Consider the following 26,339-nt stretch of genomic DNA (forward strand, 5'->3'; position numbering starts at 1 on the left):
AAAAAATCACTAATTGCTTAATTGCAATCGTGCCATTAGGCTAATGATATTACAAAAAGTCACATTTCTTTTAGTGTGTGTGAGTCACTGTGTGCCAGGCATAATATCTTATTTTAATTAAAGCAGAAATTAGGGGGTAAAAACAGTATTTAGCGCTTAATAAATCTAAAAGAGTTTCAATTTTATTTAACTATTTTCCGTCACATATTTCAGCAGCAACTAAAACATCAATATGGAAGACATATTTAACCAACTGACTTGCTACTTTTGGCACAAGAGAGAAGACTGAACTGCAGCCAAATATTCATAGAGATAAGGGACCTAAATAAGGTATAAGTGGCTTTTAATTTAGACAAAATGCAAGTGATTGCTGCTGAGACATCACAACAAATGGGCTTTCTGCCCCTCGAAAAAAGCAAATCTTTGTAAACGGGAACTTTGCCACAGAAAAGAAAGGAAGCGTGCGCGCACTGGTATATTGGCGTTATCACAGACTCCAGGTTTGCTTCGTGAGCAGGGGCTCTGCAGCAGCCTCCAGGCCAACAGGACCGGCTCTGGATAAGTTCTTTAATAGAGGCTTAGGGATGAAAACTATCCTAATGCCACTATTTTGACAGCCATGGCAGAGGACTGTCAGGATAACAACAGAGAGGGTTCTTTTCCTCCCGAGTAACTGCTGAAAAATACCGTCTGAAACGGCTACCTACAGCAGGGATTCATTTCCTTACAGGCGACAGGTGTCACAGGTAAGAGTTGGAAACGCGTAAAAATCTGTGGTGGAACAAAAACAGCGCAGCTCATATGAGGCAGAGTAAGTAATTACTTTCAAATCAAACTAATGTTATAATGAAAATGAGTTGCAAGGAAAAACAGGTAGGGTAGAGAAGGAGAGCGCATGTACAGATGCTGCTACATCGACAGGCCTTATGGACCAGTTTTGTCATAATATTAACTTACAATATAACAGTGTCACACAAAGTGTAATGAAACCTTTGGAGCGGACCCGCAGGAAGTACAACCCCACCATTAAAGCACGCCATCCGTAATTCATTAGCCAGGTCCTATTGCTCGTAGAGCCATTACACATAGACACAGTGGGGGAGGAGGGGGGCACAGTGAAAGGGATTGTGGGTCAGTATCTATAAAAGCTAATGAGCTAAACACACTGGAGGACAAAGGCTGTAAATAAATGAGCAAATAATGAAGAATTAAAGCAGCTGCTTCTTTTTCCCTTTTGCTTTTTTATGAAACCGTTTGGGGGAAAAACAGAAACGGGGGGAAAGGAAAGTGGTTTTGGAAGTTAGCAGAGCAGGAGCCTCACTGTGGGTAATTATGACACTGGTGGTTGTACAGTGAGGGTGTGAGGGCCTGTTGCACAGTGATAACCAGAACCATGTCGAGCAGGGCTGCTGGCTCTCCCGCAGATGGAGGGGTTGCATATTTAGTATGGAAATCAGGCCTGGAAAATGCAATTATACTATACTTGAGGGTGATCGCGAGAGCAGGAGAAGAGGAGGAGAGGGACATTAGCAGGCAGAGAGGGGGAATTAAGAAGATTCGGCGCCTGCCTGAGTGAGCTTGATTCAGAGATACTGGAGGCCACCAGTGGACGGTGAAGGTGAGATACTCCCTCCCTCATCTCGGATATCTTCATACTGAATTGACAATAAAAGTGCGTGACTGTGCGCACGCTTCCGCTAGGATTCCTCCCTAAATAGAATCTCTGTTTCTGAGCTGGCATTTAATCTGCTTGGCTCACACATGCTGCCCCTCTATGTTAACACAGCATCGGCCCATTCACACTGAGGCGGTGAAAATGTGCTCCCCGAAGACACGGCTAAGCGTAGCTGTCACTCCCCTCCACCTTCTCTGACATGCAGGACCGGCCGCCTCTGAAGTGAGCATTAGCGGCCTTTTGAATGGCAACGACACAGGGGGAGGCGGCGAAACTGAGGTGAACAGGGCGACGGAGCAAGTTGCTCCGAAAATTACATGACAATGAAACGGCGAAATGTCGCAGGAGAGGAAAACCTCTGACTTGGGCATCGGTGAGAGCGCAAGTTCCAGGATGAGGCAACATCTGCCAGGGAATAACTGATGCCGAAGCCACGAGCGCAGAGACAATGATAGTATTCCCCCTCGGGGACCGCTGAATGGGCCAAACTGACAGGACTGTGTGTTTGTGTGTGTTTGTGTGTGTCAAACAGCAAGGATCCACCCTCCTCCTGTTCTTGCTAGCTGCATGTCGCCTCCTGTACATGCTGCTCTCAGCTCTTGTCAATTACCCTTGATGGATTCATTAGCCACGCCACATGGTCAATAACTCACAGCTCAATACTAATTAGTAATAACAATTTCAAAAAAAAAAAAAAAAAATGCGGTGTAAAGGCCATTTAGAGCGTCTGCACTGCAGATGCAAGTTTGTGGCGGCGACCATCTCTGTGTCTCGTCTTTCGAGACGCACATAAATCAGTTGTCCTTGCTAAAATTAGCCAATTAACCGCGCTTACAAAGTGATTTACCATCGCTTGGCTAACACTGTCCCTATTCCCATTTACTATCTAATTTGTGAGTCATCCAGAAGGCCAACCCCCCCCCCAACATGCTCTCTCACAGCAGAAACTAAATCACTGCAGATCTCAGCCTCACTGATTCCACCCTGACCCAGATACTCAGGTTCTTTCTTGCTCAAATCCTTTTAAAATGAAAGACCACCTCTTTTTTTTTTTTTTTCCAAAGCAGTTTGTGACCACAACCTTCCCTCATGCTTTAATCATTGCAGCGCTAAAACAACAAAAAAACCTTCACTGTGAGGGACACTTAGGCAAAGTGCATCACTTTTAGCCGGCGAGCTGTTTGAAAAAAAGAAATCCTTCACTAGAGTTTGGTGGCGCGTGACACGCTGACAGGTAGCAACTGTGTCCCCGGAGGGAGATGCACTTTATGCGAGTTTAAAATTTCAAAATGCCGTATGTCAACTACCTCCTGAATGGGTTTTTGCACTCAAATGTTACAAAAGGCTCCTTCAATTTATAGCTGAACGTGCAAAAACCGTACTACGTAAGTGTTTCTCTAACTACAACTCCCGAGGGGGAGAAAACCGTCTTAAAACACTTCATCATGAACAAAGAGAATCCCGTGCCACGATCGTGAAAATGCACCCTGGCCCGTGTAATTAACTGTGGCGGCCATTTTGGATCTCGGTCGAATTAGTCGAATAAACCACCTCAAGGAAAACGATGACATACTTCTTCAGTTACGCAGCAGGAACATAACAACATCAGAGGACTCTCCTTAAAGAAATCGATATGTGGAAATGACGCTCGTAGGAACGCATCAGGCTTCAGGATGACCCGATTTTACCCTCACCTCATAAAGAGACGCTCGTCTATCACAGAACCCTGCCCCCAAAGCCTCAACGTGTGAGCTTCGACACCTTTCGTGTCTCTGACAAAAAAAAAAAAAACGCCTATGTGTTATTGTACAGAAGTGTGTAGCTGCTCGACAAGCGCTTTGGATGTCTCACTGTTTAAGAAAATTGTGCAGAAATTCAGTGTGTGTGTGTGTGTGTGTGTGTGTGTGTGTGTGTGTGTGAGTGTATGCCCATTTTCCCGAGAGGGGTTTTAGCAGAGCGTTACTTATTCACCCCTCTGGCAGAACTGATGGAGTTCTCTGGCTAAGATCGGCCTGCATGAAAAATAGGCTGAACGTGGGGCTGACTTGCACACGCAAAAACACACACACACACACAAGGAGCAGAGAATCTGTTGCCTAACGGTGCGATTCAAACACATTTACACCCACTGAGGTCGAGAGAAGTGGCGCGGATTCACAGCTGTAAAACTCCCCGACCGAATGTAGAACAACAAATGGGAAGAATGTTGAACACGGCCATTAGAGACGGAGAGAAATCTCGCCGGCTCGCGAGCCGAGAGCGTCGAAGGAACGCACGGGGCACACGCATTCCGCATCGTGCCGCGTTGATTACGCGGAGGGGACGTTCAATCTTCTGTCGAGGCCAGAGACCGAATCAATGCAGACAGAAGACTTTAAGCAATGGCTGGAACGTAAAAGCAGCACTGGACTCTCCCAGATCAGAATATGCTGCACGCTGTGGAGTGTCACTTAGGCTGGAAATGTGCCTGGACCTTGAGGGTGAACCGGACCATGAGCAGCAAATGAGATCTCTGGAAACAAATGAGGATTACTTGGAGAGACTCTGACAGAAGTCAGAGAGCAGCAGTGAGAAAGCGAGGAAAAAAAGGTCGAAGGCTGATGACCTGTTTGAAAATGTCACGCTACGTGCAGCCCTTCCTCCTTCCTCCCCACGGCAGGCTGGAGCTCATCCCAGAGAACGGAGACCTGCAGAGCTCACACATCACACTCTGCGCGACAGGAGGCCAGATTCTCATCAACATTTGAATATCATCTTAACTACTCAGCAAATCTCTACTGGCAGCGCTCATGTGTATGGAGTGGAGTCTGCAATTGGGACAGGGTGTGGGATGCTGGGGAGACGGACAAAGTAAAGGCAGCTGCATATATATATGTATATATATATGTGCTAATTGTGTGCGTGTGCTAAACGAGGGAGTATGTTCTGCATTCACATGTGTCAATCAGATGAATCTTTAAAATCCGAGCCGGGGGTCGATATCCGTGTGAGACTGGGCGTTCTCAAATTACCTCAGATTACTGCCTGCTACTACCAATGCTGGGCTAATCGAAGGCAATTTGCATTTGGCTGATGGGCAATTTTAAAAGTGTCTCCTGATGCCGTTGGAGGCGAGGCAGGTTTTTTTTTTAATTTTATTTTTTTATTTATCCTTTTGCACAACATATGGCTCACAAGGTAAAGAGGGGGGGAATGAAAGAGGAGGAAATGAGACCTGGGGGGGTTCAAGGAGGCAGGTTCAAAATGAGGCGGGAGGGTAATATTGCACGGCTTGAGGAGGAGGAGGAGGAGGAGAGGATTGAGATGAGAATGCGCTGAAATGAGATGGATAAAAAAAAACAAAAAAAAACATGCACTTGAGGACTGGTGGAGGAAGAGAACCATTCACCTCCAAGAGGGAGGGCCCATGTAAAAGAGATGTCGCACCGTGGGAGCGACGTCTCTGCGGTTATTTCTACGTCGCGGCAATGGGCTCGGAAATGGGCCCGGCTCCAAACAGAGTGGCCTCATGCGGCCTTTATTAGAGACCATGCGCGGCACAACACAGGGGGAGAGAAAGAGATAAGAGAAAAGAAAGAGGCAGATAAATAGGAGGACAAAGCCAGAGAGAGCGGAGGAGAGAGGGGGGGGGGGGGGGGGGGGCTGAGCTTAAGGGAGTGAAAATATGCCAGGAATTGCGCTGCGTTGAATTAATCTTGGTGCTTACACCCGAACGGTGCCAGGAGCCAGAGGCAGGTGCTTGTCTGTGTGCTCGGAGAGCGCTCGCGTATAAAAGCTCTACATGAATTGCTAATAGCGACGTAACGGTAAATACAGATAGGTGAAGAGGAGGGGTGGAACGAGAATGAGCCTGAGCATTCGAAGCGGAGGCAAAGGACAAAAACAGCCTCAGAACAAGACAGTCGCAGCTAAATATAAAAATACACTGACTGTCCTCATCATGCATCAGCTTGAGTTACACTTCACAGAGTCACCTGTTAATATATGTGTACAAAAACATGCAGCCGCACTATCTAATAAATTCACTTCTTCATTTAATAATTGCGTCTGAACATATATCTTATAATAAATCAAATCTGCTGCTTTAATACTGTGCTCTATCAGCCTGGTGCCGGTGTTTTTCAGTGTTTGCCGTGCACAGCTCGGGAGGTTAAATGTCTGGATTTACCGACACGTTAACTGAAAGATTGATCCCTCTATTGCAGGACGACGACCTGAATGGGCGAGTCAATTTTTTTCGCCAGCGCAGAGCTTTCCGGCTCTGTCTGAATCAATTCCGTAACCTTTTCTGAAAATCCAGCAAAGCGCGCGTGATGTGTGGACTCGGGCCCGAGCCGCTAACCCCCGCGTCCGTGCACTCACCAGCTCGATGAGCTCCTGGTAGCACACCTGCCCCTCTTCATTGCTCTGGACGAGGGCTAACAGCATGTCCAGTTTGGATGGGTCCAGCTGCAGCTCATGGTGCTCCACCAGACTGGTGAAGTTCTCCACTGCGATGAAACCGGTGTTCTCTGGGTCCAGCTGCAAGAAAGAAAAAATAAAAGAAAGAGAAAAACAACAGTGCGTTCTCAGGCCAACTGGGATGAAAGCAGCACGGGCGACAGTTGACGATTTGATTTTTTAATAAGTGGCACCGCAGCAGTGAAGTCTCAGTTTGCCCTGAGCGAGAATGCATCAGTAAAAGACAGCTGTGATGAATAAACATGCGCTCAATAGATAAAGACAAATGAGAGCTACAGGGCTTCAGCTCAGACAGAGGCAGCAGTATTAATTAAGATGCGATGCGTTTATGATGCCTTTGAAATAATTGGACCTGCCTTGAGAGAAAGGCCCCATTCAACCTGATAAAAAAAAGAAAAAAAAAAAAGAAGCGGGTCTCTGCAAACAAAACAGCAGGATGTCTTTCGCTGATGTTGGAAGCAGCGACTGAAGACAGGAGGGTATGTCATCCCAATGCTCTGCTTTCCCTGGGACAAAGTGAAAAAATAAAAAGCATAAAATGAGGCTGACTTTTCAGCCTTTGTTTCTGAGTGGATGCTTCATTTGACAGTGTGAGTCCATCCTTGGTTACAGCTACACCGTAGCTCGCAGTCACCGTGGTTTTTCTAATCACCACTCACTCACTGAGACCCAACATCCCCATGGGTTATTACTGCCGATGCCCGCATGCCAGTGCTACTCCTCGTAATTGATTTAAGCAGGAGAGAGTGTCATAAAATGGGCTGAGTGTGGCTGTCTAAAATAGCACATGGTTAAAAATGGCTTGTAAACCATAGGGTGTGTGTCCGCGCTCGGTTTATGTAGCGTGTGTTTTTCTGGGCGGCAGCCTCGCGTGCTCGCTTTTCCTCCCCACCCTCGCCTCTTAAACGCAATTCAATTGCTCTCCAATGGAGTGTTAATTTCTGATGCCAGCTCTCCTTAGCGCATCTGACTGTGTTTGGGAAAATGTGCCCGAGGACAAACCGAAGCAGTACAAAGAGACCACACGGGAAGAGGCCTTGCCGCGTCTCATTTTCACCGTTTCCTGAATGCTGAACGCGGCCTCATTAAGGTTTCGGATCGTAAACCAACAGCCCCTCGCCGCCCCCGGGAAGGAGGGAGCTTTCAGACGTTGCGTCAGTGTGTAGTCAGTCGTGCTGGATCATCGTTGCCCGTGTCATGAGTCCACGAGAAGAATCCCATCCAGGCCACTTTAGTCTGGACGCTATCTGCTCCGACGCGGCTTTACAAAGACGCTACACCGGCTGCATGAGGAGGAGGGCATTAAACTCTGCTGCACCATGTCGGTCTCTACCGCAGAAGGCTCAAAGCTTAACGGCTCAACGAGGAAGCAAAGGAGATCAATCAGGGGATCCATTGGTGTGTCTGTGTGTCTCTGTCTTGAACATATTCATTGCACGTGCTTTGCTTCCCCCTAGAATGCTTTCAGCGTTTTTTTTTTTTCTTTTTTCATTGGTTTGTTAAACACAAGTGCTCCTTTAATTCCATTTAATAAGCTTTTTAACTTGCCTTGTGTACACTTATGCATTTATTCACATGGGAGAGCTCAGTGGAGGCAGGAGCCGGTGGGTAGAGAGTCTTCCCAGTGCGAGGATGAGATTTTGAGTACTTTTACAGTACTCTATGTATACTAACGCAACTCTCACCAGCAGAAAAAAAATCCCATACTCAATATTAAGATTCTGCACACCATGCTGACTCCATTGACTTCACTGAGAACCCTTCACGACATTTGACTGCTTACACAGAATCCTCACGGACATGTCGCTGTAATCCCAAACACTCAGCTCCTGGTAGGCTGAATGTAAGAGTCAGCAGCCCCAAAACGAACGTAAAAACCCACATTTATGAACGCAGACGAACCGCGGTAGGAAAGAAAACAAGCCCGCGTCTATTTTTAGGTAATCCCCTTAACTATGTGTTGCATGGATGTTTGTTAAAAGGCGACCCCATTCTTCCCTCGAGGAGAACCGAGTGGGGCAGATATCCCCGGCGTTTGTGACGTGCGCTGGCCCCCGGATGACACGCGGAGATTGCAGGCCGACGGGGAGAAAGCAAAATAAGACGGGGGAGAAGAACGGGAGGGTGAGGTGTGTTGGATGGAGGCTTGAAGGAACGAGAAGAATTGAAAAGCGATGAGATTAAAGTAGAAGGAGGAGATGAAATAAAAAAGGAACAGAGGCGGCCGGGGAGGACACAGAAATGAGACAAAGACGCCCAAAGAATAAAAAAAAAAATGTCTGACAGCTGTCTGTTATCTGCACGTGTTCCCAAACCAGCACTCCAGCACTGGGTCCTCTTCTTCCCTTTCCTACAAGAGGACCGTGACACACTCCAGTGCTCTGCACCCACTTGCCACAGAGGAGAAATAGATCAGATTCTAATGTGCTCCTGGCTCAGCCCGGGCTGACAGGGGGAACAGAGAGCCACACTGGGGACGTCTGATTACTGTCAGCCTCCATATGTCAGCACATCACTACGCCACGCGCAGAGCGGCGGCGCAGACACAGAGGCATGCTGTATATGGCTGCGCACATTCACACAAACCGAGTGTTGACGCTGAGCTGTCATATAGCACAGATTCTATTCCCTTTGTAGTCTGACCTTATTCAAGAAGAACGTTACACAGGGGAGACCGTCTGCCGAGGATACAAGGAGGTGGGGGGCTGGTTCTTGTCGCCAATTAGGGTTATCAATTACCAAGATGAGGTACATGGAGATGAATGAGTGTTGGCAAGGAGAGACAAGTTTTTTTTTTTTTTTCTTCCCTCGGACAGTGGCGACGTGCAGGAATAGGGAGAGGGGCAGAGAAACTGAGAGAAAAAGGAGGGAAAAAGCACTGGGAGGGGAAGCAGATATTGAAGCGATCCAACACTGGTGAGGGCGACACTTTGACAAGCTGCAAGCGTTGCCATGGTTACCAGTCGCTTGCGTGTCATCCCTTTCTTGCATTCACCCCCCCCCCCTTCCAACATATTGGCATTCGACAGGCAAAAGAAAGACACAAAGGCAGACGATGAAAGGAGGGAAGGATAGAGATGCCTGAGAGGGAAAGAAAAATGAGAAAGAATGAGAAGGGAGCGATAATAGAGACAGAGTCTGGGACGTAAAGGGAGGAGGGGCGGGAGATTCTTGAGGGAAGGTGGATGTGTCAGGGCAGGGAGAGCGGCCGAACTTCGCCGGCTCTTCAGGGAGGAGATGGACAGGACGCTGGGTGGAAATGTGTAGGAGGAGGAGGAGGAGGAGGAGGAGGAGGAGGAGGAGGAGGAGGAGGAAGGGGAGTGAAATGCTGACTACAGGGGAATGATCTCAGGGTCAAACCCCGAAACCTCTATTACCTTCAGCCCAGTGACTCTGACTGACCCCAGACAAACACTGACTGGAACTGCTCCATTGGACCTTCACTCCACATACAATACATATGTTAACTGTTGGCAGAATTTTAACTGTGTTATTGGGCGTTTCCTGTGGTAAGTGTCGTCTTATAAGACCATACTTGATTAATCAAAAGATGAATATTATTTTTTTTCTATTTTCTTACTATAAACAATTCATTTACAACATTAAAGGACGAAGAATCCACGAGTTTTTAAATTAAAATTTAATCTGCACAGTGCAAAAAGCCGACGTGGGGTCACCTGTGTTTGCACAAACTTCTGTATGATCCACCAGCTGGTAAAGATATAGTGCAGTTACAGTACTGTGGGCTGTATAATTATGCAAGTAATTAGGCTAATTAAGAGAAACACACGTACAACAAAACAAAAGGTCCAACAGAAACAGAAAATGTATAATGTACATGAATTTCAGAAGTCTGGGATATTCAGTAGCGAGACAGGAATGCGGCCGCAGCGCTGGTCTGGCTCCCAGGCCCGGCCTCAGCATCAGAGCGCTAACCCCGTGGCACAAAGCCAACACTACAGACCACTCCGGTCTGCGTGAACAACGCTGTGACGCTTGAACAGGGCTGTGTTTCTGCGGAGGGCAGTGACATTTCCAGGGCTGAGCATATTTGCATGGCATCAGATAAGACCCTTTGAATTGCCTCTTCCGCCCTCAGGACGCATGGGCGCCTACCAACAAATGGCCCAGTGGCTCTGTAATTACCAAAATACATGCTCCGCTGTGCGGATATTTTCCGGACGTGCAAACTTTTCCACCGTGGCACTTCGATGTGACGGCCCAAGGCGCCATCCGTCCTCAAGTGGACACCACCGAAGAGAATCAGGAGAGAGAATGTTCCTCGTTGCGAAGAATCGTCTAACTACATTTCCTGGTGTTTAAACATAGTTCAAACAGCCAGAGGCATTTTCAAATACAGCTCAGTGCAAATCAGCTTCAGACAGTGGAAATTACAAAGTATTAGCGCCTATAAGAACCTTATTCTGGCTCCGCAACACAAACACACCAGAAATGTGTTCAGGGCCCCAAGTCCTTATTGGGGGAATATAAATAAGCCTAACGAGAACTGAATGATGCGCAGGGAGATATTCACCAACTAATGATAGCACACTTTAGTGGCTGTTTGCTGCCAGCCATCGAGTTGCCTTATCACGGCCGCCGCAATGGAAAGAGTAAGAGAGGAAGAGTGTGGCCTTATGACGAGCATATGTGCGAGTCCGCACAGTCCAGAAATAGCCTGAGGTCAGCATCGAAACCTCTTGCAAACTAAGGCTAATAAACCCACTTATGTTGCCGCTGTTCCGCTCTCTTTCTCTGCCTCCTGCAGGATTTTCATGTCATTAAGTTTGACAGGCGATATCTTCTCAACTTTTGGCCTGCAGTGCTCGGCACCCCACACTGCTTCGGGAAAGTTCGGCAAAAGCATTGACTTTCGGTGCCTTTAACACCTAAAATGTGCTTCGCTGAAGACAGCATCAAGCCATGATGATCGTAGAACACATGATACATGACTGCATTGTGCCTGGTGGGGTTTCTCGCTTTAACATCTCATGTATCCTGTCTGCCTCTTCACATGACAGTCCAATAAATGCAAAATGGCAAATATTACTGAAAAAAGGACACATCAGGAGGATGACGATGGTGATATAGTTAATGTACAATTTTAAAAACAAGGGCAAGTACAAGTAACAAGTAACTACAGATTCAAAACCCTAGAGGATTAAAAACGACCACACTTAAAAATACGAGGGAAGCACTTGACCTCCAGGGGCTCTTCTGGATTTGCTTAGAGGCTGGCAGGTTGCTGTGGTCAGTCTGGGCGGCCTCCTTCGAATGTGACAGCACAGATCTGGAAGGCAGAGCTGCAACGACACGAGGAGCGCTCTACTACAACATTTTCCTGGACGGCAACGAGGGGCCCAGTGTTTAGGCAGGTGGCAGGCTCTTAAAAACCGTCTCAAAGGTGTCTGCAGATTTCACTTCTTTATAGTTTAATTAGCAGGACCTTTTCCAAAATCAAAGGCAGCAGCATGGAGTCCCAAAGGTGGAAAAAAAAAAAAAAAAAAGGCTGGTGTCAGCCTGAGTGAGTGATTTGGTCCGGTCTTAAGCTTAATAGGACCGAGGCCTGTTCAACTGTGGCCTTACAAACTGTCTATATGCACATACTGGCACAAGCAAAAATAAACAGCACAATCAATAAAACAACCAACTGTTTACAGCGAGGAAATATTGGTATCCAAAGACTGACTACACTGAAAATGGATATTGACAAAGATGAGTCAGCCTCTTTGATGCCACGCTGAAATGTATCCATGAAGGAACACGTATTGTTGAGGCATCACTAAGTCGTTACCACTAAAGTGTTTATACAGTTAAATGACTCAGCGGTGCAACCACAGAGTATCTTCTCACTCATCCCACACAGGGTTCCTCCGCTGGCTACGGATGCACACGCATTCATAAAAATGCAACTGTGAGCACGGCCACACGCATGCACATCCACGAATCCCCTGGAGTCTGCTGATCAATGCGCTGGCGATGGGCGACTCGCAGCCCTTAAACCCCGCAGCACACAATCGATCCCTCCCTTTCGAGGGAAACGACTGCCCAATCTGTCTGTCAATCACACCAAACCCCAAAAAGACCAGTTCATCGTCAAAACCAGGAGACGTACGAGTTAAACGCGGGCACCTCAAATAGAGCTGCAAACGCACGCAAAAGTCACTTGTATCTTAAAGCAGCAGCGCTTAAATAGCCGCGTCCTTTTTGTGTAGAACCTGCCCCCAAATCGATTTTGGTTTGTTAATTTTGGAGACGGCAGACCGCAGCTAAATACGGCCGGAGAGTAAAAACGTCAGTTTGGCGAAGGGAACTCAGATGTCAAGAAACCAGATGTCAAGAGGCACATTTTTCAGTGGCCTAAATATGGTCACTAGTGCTGTGCTTCGACTTGGCGAGCATCTTGAGCATCGAGGCTGGAAAAAAAAAAAAGACAGAAAGAGACAGAATGTTGAAACTCAGAGAGCAGCATCTGTTTTAAAAGAGGAACAGCAGGAGCGGGGCTTCGCGCAAACACTGCGACCATCAGCAATAAAAGGCAGAATGCAGTGAGGTAGCAATCTTTCTTGTGACCCTCGGATGATAAGACAGAAAAAAAGACAAGCACATCCATGCACGCAGAGCAATACTGCTGCAGCAGCTGTAAGGAACCAATCACTTAATTATTTGCATAAAATATACAGCAATTAATCCTCCTATACATCAGCGCTTGCAGTAAATCCATGCATCTGCACACACGTCCCTTCCCTTCCATTATCCCTTCCTCAAACCACGGCACGGTTGGTCTCCCTCCTGCTGCGGCTCATGATCTGACCTCACATTCTTGGGGCCAGCGTGCCTCCGCGATGCCCGCGCCTGTGGTGTAGCCCCGTGCTCCCATTTTGCCCGTGCAAACAGTACCCGCAATCAATCCTAACATCAGCTCTCACCCCAGTCTCTACGCGTCTCACTCCCTGGGTAGACGGTGAGGTGGCCGGGAGCCTGTAACCATAGAAACCCCCGCCGCTGCTTGCTTACCTGCTCTTGTATGAGCTGAAACAGGGAGCTTCTATCCATATACTGGCCAGGGAGGTGAGAGGACCTGCCGAGGACAAGGGCATAGGGAGGAGCAAGAAAGAAGTGGTGGTGGTGGTGGTGGTGGTGTTGGTGTTGGTAAGGATGGGATAAGGTGGAGAGGGATGTGGTTCGGTTGCAGCTGGTGCCTAAATGGTAGCGTCGGGCCGCTTCGCTGTCGCCTCGTCCCCCCCCGCTGCTGACGGAGAACGCCCGGTGAGCTCGGTCCCTGGTCGCGTCCTCGCCGGTGCCGCTCCTGGAGTAAAAACCGGTGCCGAGTATGCGTCGGTGGAGCAAAGGGGCCGTGGCTGTGCTCTGTGGCGGTGCAGCGTGGCGCGTTGGTAGACCCAGCTTCAGCAGACGACAGGCAGGCACGCAGGCAAGGCAGATCCAGCAGCTCTCATTCACTCTCCTCCTCCTCCTCCTCGCTCTCCTCTATCCCATTGCACTGACTGCTACCTCTCTCTCTCTCTCTCCCCTCTCCTCACACACACAGTGCGCCGCCTGCATACCAATGAGACAGGGGAGGGAGGTGGCTTCTCTCTTCCAATTGCAGAAAGGGAAGGAGTGGCCAGGGGCTGCGGCTCCTCTCCTCACTACAAGCAAGGTGTCTCGGGGAGGAGGCGGAGAGGATGGGTTTCACTGCGGCTTTGCGCTTACTACTGGCACAGACCCCCCCCTCCTCCTTCCCCTCACACCACCACCACACATATGTCTAGTCTGTAACTGACAGACATACACACACAAACCCACACATTATAAGAGCACAAAAGCTGCTAATACGTAGGCATACGGTACAATTCTGCTGCAATAATCAGACTCGCCGCCACCTCCAACACACATGCCCAAACATCAAATTGAATTTGACGATTTGCATGGCTCACTGATCCACACATGAGCTCAAATGAATGCCACGACTACGATAACCACAATCCACAACAGAGCAGCTCATCGCTAACTAACAGCAGGCTCGTTTTATGTTTATCCGATGCAAAACGAAGAGCAAAATTGCAGAACGAAACAGCCGGAGGTAGATTTCTTGAGATCCCATTTTGCCCGTGCATTAAAAAAAAGGTGTTTTCTTTCAGCACAAATCCGCAGTGACCCCCGCCCCTCCTCCTCGGGACAATGGGGGAGGAAACGGCGAGGGGACGTAAATCTCGACCCATAAAAAAAGAAATCCTGAAACAGTCTTAAGTGCTTGAAGATGGCTGTAGCCGAGGACGTCGGCGCGGTTGTGACCCCGTGATCCCGGATCAAGGTTGAAGCGGGGAGGTTTCTTGACGCCTTTGCTGTTTTCTCTGAGATTTACCACCAGCTGTTAAACTCAGCCAAGGACTCGGGCTTAGAAATCCTCCTCAGTGTGAGAAAAAGAAGAAAAATATCTGGACTTCCCAGAGTGTTTTGTTCTTTGCTGGGTCAAACTGAGGCTGCAGCCTATATGAAGTCTGCTGTATTTACCTTAATTGACTGGGCCTTGGCCACCTTAAGCATGGCAGAGCTCCAACACTTTCCCTTCGCCACCTTCCACTCTGCCGACTGGGGAGCGTTACTCTTTAAACAAAACCTTAACAATACCCGTCCAAGTCTGTAGAAACAGGATTCTCTGCTCCTGCGAGAGGAAATGGGGACGCTGCTGATCAATAGGGCTGAATAAGACAATTACGAGGTCACTGCTGACAGATTTGCAAACCGAGACAGATTGAAAAACTGACGAAATAAAACCGAATTCAACTGTTGCCTAGGTAACCTCAAAGCACTTCCACCAAACAATGGTGGTCAAGAAGTACCACGATATAAAAGAAATACAGGACAGGACAGGCTTTGTCAAATGTTACAAATGGAACAAATGTCCTTCTTTGGATGACATACTGTAAGTATATATATATATATATATCTTGATGAATGAATGAAAATAAAAAAATGAATCAAATGGCCTTTATGTAATATTTGCATAGAAACAGGTACAAAGCATCCTCAAATCCTCAGTTCATGAATAAGATGCCAAGTAGGCTCACAGCTCCACCAAGGGTCACACCAGTATCATTGTTTCCATTACACCACCGTCAAGTGACATTATACAGATGACTGGCAGGGCCAGATAAGCCTTCTCTGCTGCTGGGAGCATCCCCGGCTGAGCACTCTCTCTTGAGCCCGACTAAATGCTTCGTGTGCTATTCACCTCGGCTGGATGGATGCAGACGCCAAGACTGGCCCAGGCAGTCTGCTCGTCTTTAACAAGGCCCGAGAGCGCGGACCACCAACGCGCCGGCCTGGCCTCTGTTTGAGAGCGTCTGAGAGAATAACAAGGCCTCTCAGGGAGGCAGCAATGCACGTTAATTAGCCTGCCAGTCTGCGCTTTTCCTGTGGAGCTTAATGACCTCGTGGGTCATGAGGCAGGTGTTTGTGCATGTGTTGTCTTCCTGTCAGTGAAACAGCAGCGATGTAAAAACGAATCCCTTAAAGGATAAGTTGTCAAAACGTCCTTTAAATCTTGGATTAGCTTTCTTTAAAACCAGATTAAATTGAGCCATGTTGCTCAGTCTGGGCTTTTACATTAACACTACAAAGTAAAGCATTTTTTAGTTTGGATCGTTACCGCAGCTTCAGTTTCTACACAGACAAATGATATCACAACATCTCTGAGTCATAAAAGGAGCCGCTGGCAAGAGTAAATTCTTTAAAGGAAACAATTCAGCCTTAACAGTGCTGGAATAGCTAAAACTAGTGATTTATTTATACTTATGTTCAGTACCATGACCTGGCAAAACACAGAAGGCAGAGATCTTCGTGTGCTCAGTTAAAAGCTGTTACCCTGCTACAGCTTCCTAAGGAGCTACCAGCTTCCAGTATTTCAAAAAAGTATCTTGTACGTCTCGTCCATCTGAAGAACATATATGGCAGCTAGGGCTCAGAAGACAAGTGGACAGGATCTTTTGAATTAGAATTCAGAAATTCCCAGAACTAGGATTCGTCCAGTGATCATATCATATTCGTTAACTGCCTATTGTGTTTTAAATCCAGGTTGGCTGGGTTTCAAATAAATAATCCAGTCATTTACAATTTCACAGAGATAAATTCTCTGTTACTACATGCTGCTACCGGACGGTTGAGCCTTTTTTTTTTTTTTTTTTTTTTACATCCTAGCCAGGCTCACCTCCTCGTCCCTCCTGGGAGGAATGTAAGTTGTGCTACAGAAAGCAATAATGAGTAATTACCTCATGAAATTTTAATTAAACTGACTGTTGCTCTGGACCGGTGGGAAAGGGAAACATCGGTACCTGACGGTGTGTTTGTGCGGACATCCAAGGAGGTGGAGCCATGTCAGGTGTATCCCAGCGTCCATGTTTAGAACTATGAAAAAAACAAGAAGAAGGTCAATTAAAAGAAGCTGGCAAAGGTACGGCCTAAAAAAGACAAGACAAATGTAATATGGGTTAAAATTTCCACCACAGGGTGCAGGGTGTATAAGGTGACGGCACATCATGAAGAGTGCTGCTAGGCCGTAGCTTCTCTCTCAGGATGCTGTCAGATCACAACATTACAGTATCGCTGCACTGCCCTCTCTGTTTGCTTAATCTTTTACAAATTAAGAAGACAAGATACTCTGTTTTATTTTCCCCCCAGGGTCTGTTGGCCTCCACTAATCATAAGAATGAAAATAGATGGCGCCTCACGCTCCAGCCGCTGAATGCCAAGCAGCAGCGATTGTGCAATAGAGGGAATCACCCGCACGGTGAAAAATGGCAGAAAAACGAATCAGGTCACTGAATGACACAGTTTTAATCCAAACTGCTCCACTTAGAAGCATCTCTTGGGGACATAAAGTGGAAGAGGCGAGGAAGGAGAAAGGGAGAGCTACAGGAAGGAGGTTTAAATGAGAGAGAGAAATTGAAATTAAACTTTGCCAGCTCTGATCTGTTTCACAGGGGAGCGCTGCTTCAACTCGGCGTCTGCAATATTCACATCTCATACGAGACCGACATGTCGAACATCAGTTGCTATTTTTGACGCTATAGTGCCGATTCCTGTTGAGTTTGAGCACAGATTTTTCAAGCAGCGGTAAGGAAGCAGAAGTGTGAAGAGACTTTTCTGGCGTTTAAAGACGCAGTTCCCGCTCCTGGATCAGAACCCATGTGCACCGTGTAAGAGCATGATTAGGACGCAGCACATACCGTTTCAATTTTTGATGCTTCTAAACCTGTTCATCACTACCTGCGCCACGTCCCAATTTACACATACAGCCACAGTGATAAAGAGCTACCTTCAGCGACAGGTACAAGGTGCAAGCTCCTCATCTCAAGCCCTGATTGAAGGCACCAAGTGGTCACACCGAATATTATCTGTATCTTTACTGCCTACATTGATGGTGCTTTTCCCACTTTCATTAACATCTGATAAAAACACAAATGTCTGACACAATTGCGTAAAGTCAGTTTGTGTAGCAGCACTAATTACTTTCATGCCAAGTCAAACATTATGCAGAATAACAAACGGCACAATTTAATCACTTGTGTTTAAGCTGCTACTGCCCTCTGCTGGTGGAATTAGCTCACATCAGAGGCCATCGGCAGTTCAATGCTTCTCCAAGACCACGTTAAAAACAGTTGGTGAAATATACTGAACGTACAGGAAATATTCAAACCATCAGCGATAGTTTGAGATTAGTTTTACAAATGAGACAAGGCAGAAGACTGAAAGTGTCTTTATTGAGTGGTAATTTCAGCTTGATTTTAAAAGATTGTTTTCATTAGATTTATTTTTTTTTTCTTTGAGGATAAATCACTATTTAAATGCAGTCTTTGCGTGCTCTGATCTTGTGGTGGTTGTCTAGCAGCAGCAGCTTGTGTTACTGGTGTACTACTCTAGGTGGAGGTGCATTAAAGGGGCAAGGGTTAACGTCGTCGGGATTAGGGCTAAAAGTAGCATTCTTCAAGAGCAAAGTATCAGCGTTGAATCAGATGTGCCAGCTCACTTTAAGCTTCTGTGTCACTTAAACTGTCTACAAGCTGAAAATAAAAACCTCTAGTTTTATTATTAGTGAGAACGCAATAACTTTGGTAAAGCGGAAGAATGTCAGATTACCTGCTCGTCTTTTAATGCAGCGTTCCTGTATTAAAAGACAACTGACAGTCACTCACAACAGCAGCTTTCATAAGAGTCATCTCTGCTGCTCTGACAGACAGCCCACAGGTGCTCTGACAAGACTGCGTCCGTCGAGAGGGCCGTCATATGAGAGGTGGTTTGACAGCTGACAATGTGGAAATAGTTACCTGCTCTACATGCTATGACAGGGGAGGGTGTTTGCCAGTGATAACGGTAAGACTTACACAAAGAGGGCCGTGGTGTGGGGCAAACTGACGGGCCTCTGTTGTGCTGCAGTCAGCGCAGCACTTGTGTGCTGGCACCTGCTCAGATGCACAAGTGATGGCACAACTGTCACAAACCGAAGCCGCACAGAGCAGCACAGCTGGGGACAACTGTATCAAAACCGTTAAGTGTGCCAAAAATGCATTCTCACTCTATGTCATGTCATGGCTGTGACTTTAGATCGTGTTTAACGACGAAGAAGACATAAAGTCCTGCATGTGGCTCAAGAATAAACTGTCTAGGTTTATTTTGTTGAGACTCTTTCTTTAATCCAGTCTGCAGCAAACTGGAATGCAGCTCAGGCAAACTGACATTTTCCACCTCCTCACGCTCAAAAGTTCTTTGTTTGCCGTATATTTAGTGCAGAATGATTAAATGTCGCCCGAGGAGTCCTGATAGATTTATCTGATTTGGCTGCGCCCAAAGAACACCTCTGCATTCATCTCGCTGCTTCAGTTAGCGGTGAAACCATCAATACGCGTCAGCGCTCCACTTCCTTCGCGCCGCCATGTTTGACAGATGAGGTGTTAAGCTTTGGGTCATGAGCCGCTCAATTTTTTCTCCATACTTTGTCAACCCATAATTTTGATAGAGGTTGATTTCTTTTTTTTTCGCCGAGCCAAAGAACGGCACCGCAGAGGTCTGCCAGCTTCTTTTTTTTCTGGTCCTTCTCTTACGGAGGCCCATCGTGGGAGTTTCATGTTGTGGCGAACCCACTGAGGTTACAGTATAATCATTAAGTCTTGTTATGATTGTTAACAACGGCTCCGTTATGGAGAGTAGTCCTATGCAGTCAGGATATACTGCTGCTCCTGTTGTAATGAATATTGTTTTGATTTGTTCTAAATAATGAATTTTTAAGTTGTGCGTCTGTCTGTGCATGTGTGTGTGTCTGTGTTGGAGGAGTGGGGTGGGAGGGGGCTGATGGGGGTACAGGTGGGATTACTGTATACAGCACTTTGTGCTACTTTTTGTATGAAAAGCACATTACAAATAAAGTCTGATTGCTTGATTGACTTCCTCCTTAAACTGTCTGGCCAGCGGCTGAATCACAGCCACTGGTGTGTAAATGAGAAACACTGAAACGCTTTATATGCCACTAAGGTGCAAAAGCACAATATACACCAATCAAGCATTACATTATGACCACTGACATGTTGATGTTACTAAGACATGCACCTCCCACATGGTGCATAAGACCAGGCACCCCCACCCCACAGCAATGACACTCCCTTGATGGCAGCAGTCATCCCCACAAAGAAAAAAATAACAACAACAACAAAAAAAAAAAAAACACGAAGAACAGCACAAGGTGTTGACCTGGCCTTCAAATTCAGTAGATCCCAAACTGATCAAGTATCTGTGAGATAATCCACAGAGGCCCCTCCCCTCCACCCACAGGACCCAAAGGCCCCCACTACTACGTTCTGTTACCAGACACCACAGGACACCCTCAGACGACCCATGTCCATTCTCTGATGAGTCACAACTGTTCAGGAGGCACAAGGGAGACGTGCACAATATTATGAAGGTGGTCATAATGTTAAGCCTGATCGGTGTAAGCGTAGACCATACAGACATTTTTCCTTGTTTCTTTCGTACATCCTCAACACTCGTGCTCTTCTGCCTGTCAGGTCATTTCATTCAACCATGAGCCACTGTGTCCACTTAATGTCCACTTAAGTGACTCACGCACAGTTTCGTCCCGTGAAGCTCAAATTTCACATTTATACATTGGAGAACTGAAAAAGTTCAATTATTATATTCTACCTTGAACAAAGAGAAGTGCGGTTCCTAAACTATTAAAAGGCCGTTCAAATGTACTTGTGGTGATAAATGACACCAGACTTAAATACATTTTTCTGCATTTATCTTGGTCACATTCACGCCTCTGCTAGAGAACTAGTGAGCTAATGTCATATCGCGCCACATGAAGATGATGTTGTCATGCAGTATATGTAGAGGAACACTGCCTGCTATCCTATTGATTTGTGACACGAAACAACTATGTTTTGTGCCTGATTTCACGATAAAGCACTGTGAACTTTCTACTACATATTCTATTGTTAGTGTCCTTGCCCTGTCCTACTGACATGTTTGAGTGCTGGATGGTCCTCGCTTTAAAAAAAGAATAATAAGTATAGATGCTACTTGATGACAACAAACCTTTTATAAACATATCACAAAGATAAAGGAAATTCTCACCTGAACTCCGTCTCCAGGTCTATTTTCTTACCATAAAAACCTGATTTAATTTAACCTTATCTAACCTTTAAAGCCAGAGTAAACGACAGTCAAAGCGACTCAGAATGAGGCGTTTCATGTACAACAATGTGATCACGTGCCTGGGGTAGTTGTGGACCCTTTGACTACTGATCCAAATCATTGATAGGCGGCACACACCGGGGCCTGCACAAGCGAGGCGGTAGTTACCCAGAATGCTTTGGGCATCCAGAGGCAGGACAGGACTTGAGTAGCTTTTGGGCAGCTAAAATTACAAACTGGCATCAGATAAATTTAGAGGAGCGCTGCTAAAATACACTCGACACTATGGTGTAGCCGTCTTCTCTGACTCCATATGTAATAGAACTCCCACTCAGCTCCGTCTCAACCTGTGACCAATAAATCAGCGGTGGGTTAAGTATTATGTAAGCTGAATATATCTACGCCACAGACATACGCCAAAATAGCAAGAGAGATATTTTTGTAGTGGTATAATAAAAATGATATCATTATGGTATTTTTATAATAATGATGATAATAATAATAATTGTATTGTAATAATTGTAATAATTATTATTACTTCAGTGTCCAAAATACCCACATAGTAATAATAATAATAATCATTTATCATTATTAAATGCACATTAAATTATTAATACTATTATAATAGACAATGATATGATATCATACCTATAACAATACTACTACTATCCATAATAAAAAATCATTACGTCATTACTTGATCGAAATATCGGAAAGTAATTAAAAATACAACCGAGACCCCAATGTGCCACCATGAAAGGAATTACTTTGTTGTTATTCTGACAGTGTAGCAACTGAAATCATAAAATAGTTCGATTAATCAATTAATCAAAATAGCTTCCAGTTAAATTTTCTGTCGATCACCTAATCTTTTGAGCCATGTTACCAGGACAAAGACAATCCTCAAATAAATAAATAAATAAATAAATAAATAAATAACACAGCAGATCAATCATTGGATGATGATAAATTGTGCCCAATTAGCAGCCGCCTATGAAACAGGACTGCGCTGCAGGCGGTCCTAATAAAAGACATCCTGGTCTTCCAGCTCCATGCTGATAATCACTTTGTTGTTGTGCGCTGAGCAGGGCTCGGGAGGTCCAGTCAGCGTAGAGGACGTCCCTCTGTCGGCGGACGAAGGGAGTGGTCTAACCCGAGGAGAAGTCCGTGTTTGGCTGCTGCTATTCAGCACCGCTTCCAAAACGGGGCACAGGCGGCCAAAGACAATAACACAGCACGCCGGACAATCGCTGACAAAAACAACGCACCAAATACCAAATACCTACACAAGGCGACGCAGAAAAGCCGTCCCTGCCATGGCCCGAACAGCAGCAGCAGACAATGGGCATGCTGTTCATGATCTTATGGAATAATTACTGAGTATTTAAACACTCGGCGCGGCCCTGTGAGCAGCACAATGTATATTCAGCCCACATTCTTCCCTCTTTTATTTCCTCTAAATTCTGTTGCGCCATTTAAATATTTGGTATCATTCAGTCACCCCCAGCTCGCCTTGGATTGCTCCCTCCCTTTTTGCACTTGTGCTATAGTTTTGATACGGACCCTCCCGCACACAGTCACCCATTCACCAACTCATCCTTTCATCCACTCCCTCCCCTCACGCGCTCGGCGATGCCACATGAAAGAAAAAAAAAACTCCTCACCCGTTCACTCCATCATCACCCCCTCCCCACCCCTCTGCCATGCTTTCACTCATTCAGTCCCTCCTTGCTCACCAACTCACTCAGCGTCTTGTCACTAAACACAACACAGAAAACACACGCACTCATCAGCACCTGTGAAGATGGACAAATAGAGAGACACATATTACGAGACGTATTTTGATTACTGCTATTGTTCAGTCAGTGTACACAATGTATAGCATAGCTCTGATGCATAACACAGACAGGTGAGATATAATAGTAATTAAGTATTAGTGTAATCTAAAAACAGTGGACACTTGACTGCTTTAAACTGAGCAGTGCTGCAGCAGTCTGCACTGGAGGTCCTCCTCTCTGACGAGCAGCCTGGTTGTCCGGCATTGTTTTGCACAGGGATGTGTAGGAGGACAAAAGATTTGTCTATTTTTTAAAATAAAAATGATAAAAAGTCTCGAGTAAGTCATATAACCCCACCATAAAAGTCGGGGGCAAACACTACTCCAGTGACTGTGACTTTCACATTGGAATCAAAATGGCGTTGCAGGGAGGGACATCAGAGGTGATATTATTATTTTTATTTTTTTTTTAAATAACACAGAATTATTTTAAAGTTTGTTATTAGGGGTGGCTTTGTTGATCTGCGCTGAGCATCCAGACCCTCATAATGATGAGGTGGAACCAAATGTCAAACCTGTTATTGGCTGTGCTCTGATGCGCCAGTTCCCAAACAAAAGAAAGCCATCACTGCGCCCTATATTGAAGGACTTTGCTTTCGGCTGCAGCCCCCCTTGCCGCTGGACTCACACCTGGTCACGCAGCGGCCACTTGGCTTTGACCCCTGTCAGAATCACTGTGATCAGTTTTATGACCCGCTATCAAAATCCCTAATCTTTGGAGGTGTTGGCAACTTTCCTGACAATGGAGCTCGAGTGGAGACTGCCATAGTGACAGTTATAACCAATTCTGCCCCAAAACAGGCGAAGCCAGCAAACCTATCCACCCCACCACAACCCAAATAAACCCATATTACCGTCCCGAATATCACCTGCGACTTAGACATTGTGACATTTAATTTATAGGAGGTTTAACAGTAAATAATCTCGACCACGTCACTCAAAGTCAATGGCCGGACTGTGTTAGTTGGGAAAATGTATCGATGTATTAAAAGGAAAAACGGACTCCTGCGCTGATCGAACGGCGTGCATCGGCTTGGGCAAAGATTCAATTTCGATATGCATTGATCGGCTTCGGCCCAGGTTCCGTCTGTTTGGGTCAATTTAATGCGAATTGTGCAAAATTGTTCACGGCACGCGTTACTTCCAGCGGGTTTTCCTGGAATAAAAGTTGTTCCCCGGCGCGGGGGAGGCGGCACAAGTGTGTCGCCGTGAAGCCCAATGTCTCTGCTACGAGCCCGTGGTGTTTTGTGGATCGGTACCCATCCGTGGTTTTTATATTTGACGAGAGTTGGAGGACGAAGAAACACAAACGGGACGGCGCCAGTTCCATGGAGTCCGCTAGATCAGCTGCTGGCAGTTGCTGTTCTCAATCACGTCCGCAGATAGGCTTCATAGGCTCACTGGAGCGCCTGTGGAATAAGACACTTAAGAGAAGCGCTGTGGAGTCGCGTCACTTTGCGTGGATCATTATCATAACTGTTTTTTTACGGGGGAAAAAAAAGTGTGACACAGTTTAATATCTGGACTTTGGGGACGACCTTTCATTTCTGACCGCGCGTATATTTTTGTGCCTTTTCTTGACGTTCCTGTTTTTGTTTTTTTTTTCCCGAGCCGGGTGAAATTACACCTCCAGGACTTTTTTGTCAACTCAAAACAAAGTCACCATGGCAGAAACGTCGGCAGCTCCAGCCAAAGCCAAGAAGGCATCAAAGCCCAAGAAGGCTGCCTCTCATCCAAAGTACTCGGACATGATAAAAGCGGCCATCATTCACGACGCCAGCCGGAGCGGAGCGTCCCGTCAGTCCATTCAAAAGTACGTGAGGAAGAACTTTAAGGTGGGCGACAACGCCGATGTACAGATCAAAATGGCCCTGAAGAGGCTGGTGGCATCCGGGATGCTGCGCCACACCAAAGGCATCGGCGCGTCCGGATCCTTCAGGTTGACCAAACCAGAGGACTCCAAAAAGCCGGTCAAGGCGGCCGCGTCACCCAAACCAAAGAAGGCAGCGAAGCCCTCAAAACCCAAGAAGGCGGCCAAACCCAAGAAGGTGCCCAAGACGCCGGAGAAGCCCAAGAAAGCAGCTGCAAAGAAAGTGAAAAAGGTGGTGAAAAAGGCGACGCCGGCGAAAGCCAAAAAGGCACCAGCTAAGAAACCCAAGGCAGCCAAGCCTAAGGCAAAACCAGTAAAGAAGGCAGCCAAGCCCAAGGCTAAGGCTCCCAAAAAGGCAGCCAAAACAGCGAAAAAGAAGTAAAAGGACACTATCAGAGACTGTAAATACTTATGGAAATGTTTTTTCGTATATGTATTATTTTTGTAAGGTCTCATGCAAACTTATGCCGTTTTTACCAGTAGTGTTTCCTCCATTGCACTATAGCCCAGAGAAGCTGTAGAAATAATTGTGAGCATTTTTATTACGTTAATAATACTGTTATCGTTTCTGTCTGGTGGTCCTTGGATACATATATAGACTAGACTGGGATCTTGCTGAAAAGGGAAAACGTGTATATACATTTTAACTAATGAACAGTTATTGTTAGTGCACGGGTTCTATAGTGAAAATACAAATGTTTCAATGGTGAGCATTGTTGAGCCTTCACAATGTACAGACCACAGGCAGCAGGCGTCAGCAAGATTTTCCTAAAGGCTCTATAGTTGTCATTCAGCCTCCATTCTGTATATTTTCTCATGTTCAGAAGACTCGTAATATACAAACATCCCACTGTGTTCGGTCTCTTTGAAAGACTATTTACACTGCAGTCCAATAAACCTTTGTCATCTTCTACTAAACTGTGTCTTTCACATTATTGCACTGATTTTATGCATGCGCAATGAAGTGGATGAAGAAGTACACGGAATAACAACTAAGGTTTTAAGTAATCTGGTAAATGATCAGTGGAGTTAGAAATAACAGCTATTGTGTATCAGGAGGTAGACGACAAAGTCTATATAAGGAAGCTTCAGTGAGATAGATGGTTTTCTGTCAAAGAGGGGTTTCCAAATAAAGTGACACTTATGGGAAAGTGTAAGACAGTCACAACAAAACCCCACCAAAGACAAAAGTGTAAAGCAATATAAAGTTACATCATTAACTGCAACCCCGCATTGTGAGTTATCTTTTAACGCATTTCCCAATTACCATGAGGGAAAGCAGGGCTTTTTGACAAACATAAACTCATGTAAAAGATTATTATACTACAAAAGTGTATAGAAACAAAGCAGCTTAAACAGGCGATCGGGGTCAGGTGACTACATTACTAGGAATTTGTTTTGCATTCTGATAAACCGGTTTAATTCCATCGCACCATGGTTAGAACACATGAAACTATATTCAAAATCCTGCCATCTACCTCTGAGTGGCCGCAGATCATCGTGAGGACACACCCATCGCTGATGTCCTGCTTCTCCCCTGACGACCAACAGCGCCATCTTGTGGTGGTTTGCAGAAACATGCAGCTTGGACCTACAGGAAAGCAGCAGCAGCACAGACTGGTCAACTTTACGATGGAAGTCCAGATTACATATAAATTAAGTTCTAAATTCTGATATTCATCATTGTTTTTTTTATAGAAATGTGTATGATCATCAAACTGACCTTGTTAAATAGCCCCTAGCTGGATCAGTGTCTCACCCAGAAACACCAAGGCATGATCTTGAGAGCTACTCTACGCGTTAATGGC

General features: G+C 46.0%; 2 protein-coding genes across 2 annotated transcripts in view; one reads left to right on the top strand and one right to left on the bottom strand.

Moving 5' to 3' along the window:
• rhbdl1 (rhomboid, veinlet-like 1 (Drosophila)) overlaps positions 1-13,659 on the bottom strand; it is a 42,721-nt gene extending 29,062 nt beyond the window's left edge. Inside the window, exons 1-2 of the mRNA XM_047610020.1 lie at positions 13,154-13,659; positions 6,038-6,196 (exon numbers count right to left, since the gene is read on the bottom strand). Coding sequence (XP_047465976.1) covers positions 6,038-6,196; positions 13,154-13,192 — 198 coding nt within the window. The 5' untranslated portion in view covers positions 13,193-13,659. The remainder of the gene's footprint in view (positions 1-6,037; positions 6,197-13,153) is intronic.
• Positions 13,660-24,074: 10,415 nt separating this feature from the next.
• LOC125022741 (histone H1.0-B) lies at positions 24,075-25,449 on the top strand. Its single transcript, XM_047609653.1, has one exon. The coding sequence runs from the start codon at positions 24,326-24,328 to the stop codon at positions 24,911-24,913; it is 588 nt and encodes a 195-aa protein (XP_047465609.1). The 5' UTR covers positions 24,075-24,325; the 3' UTR covers positions 24,914-25,449.
• The last annotated feature ends 890 nt before the right edge of the window (positions 25,450-26,339 follow it).

Source organism: Mugil cephalus, chromosome 16, assembly GCF_022458985.1.
Source record: "Mugil cephalus isolate CIBA_MC_2020 chromosome 16, CIBA_Mcephalus_1.1, whole genome shotgun sequence".
Classification (NCBI taxonomy): domain Eukaryota; kingdom Metazoa; phylum Chordata; class Actinopteri; order Mugiliformes; family Mugilidae; genus Mugil; species Mugil cephalus.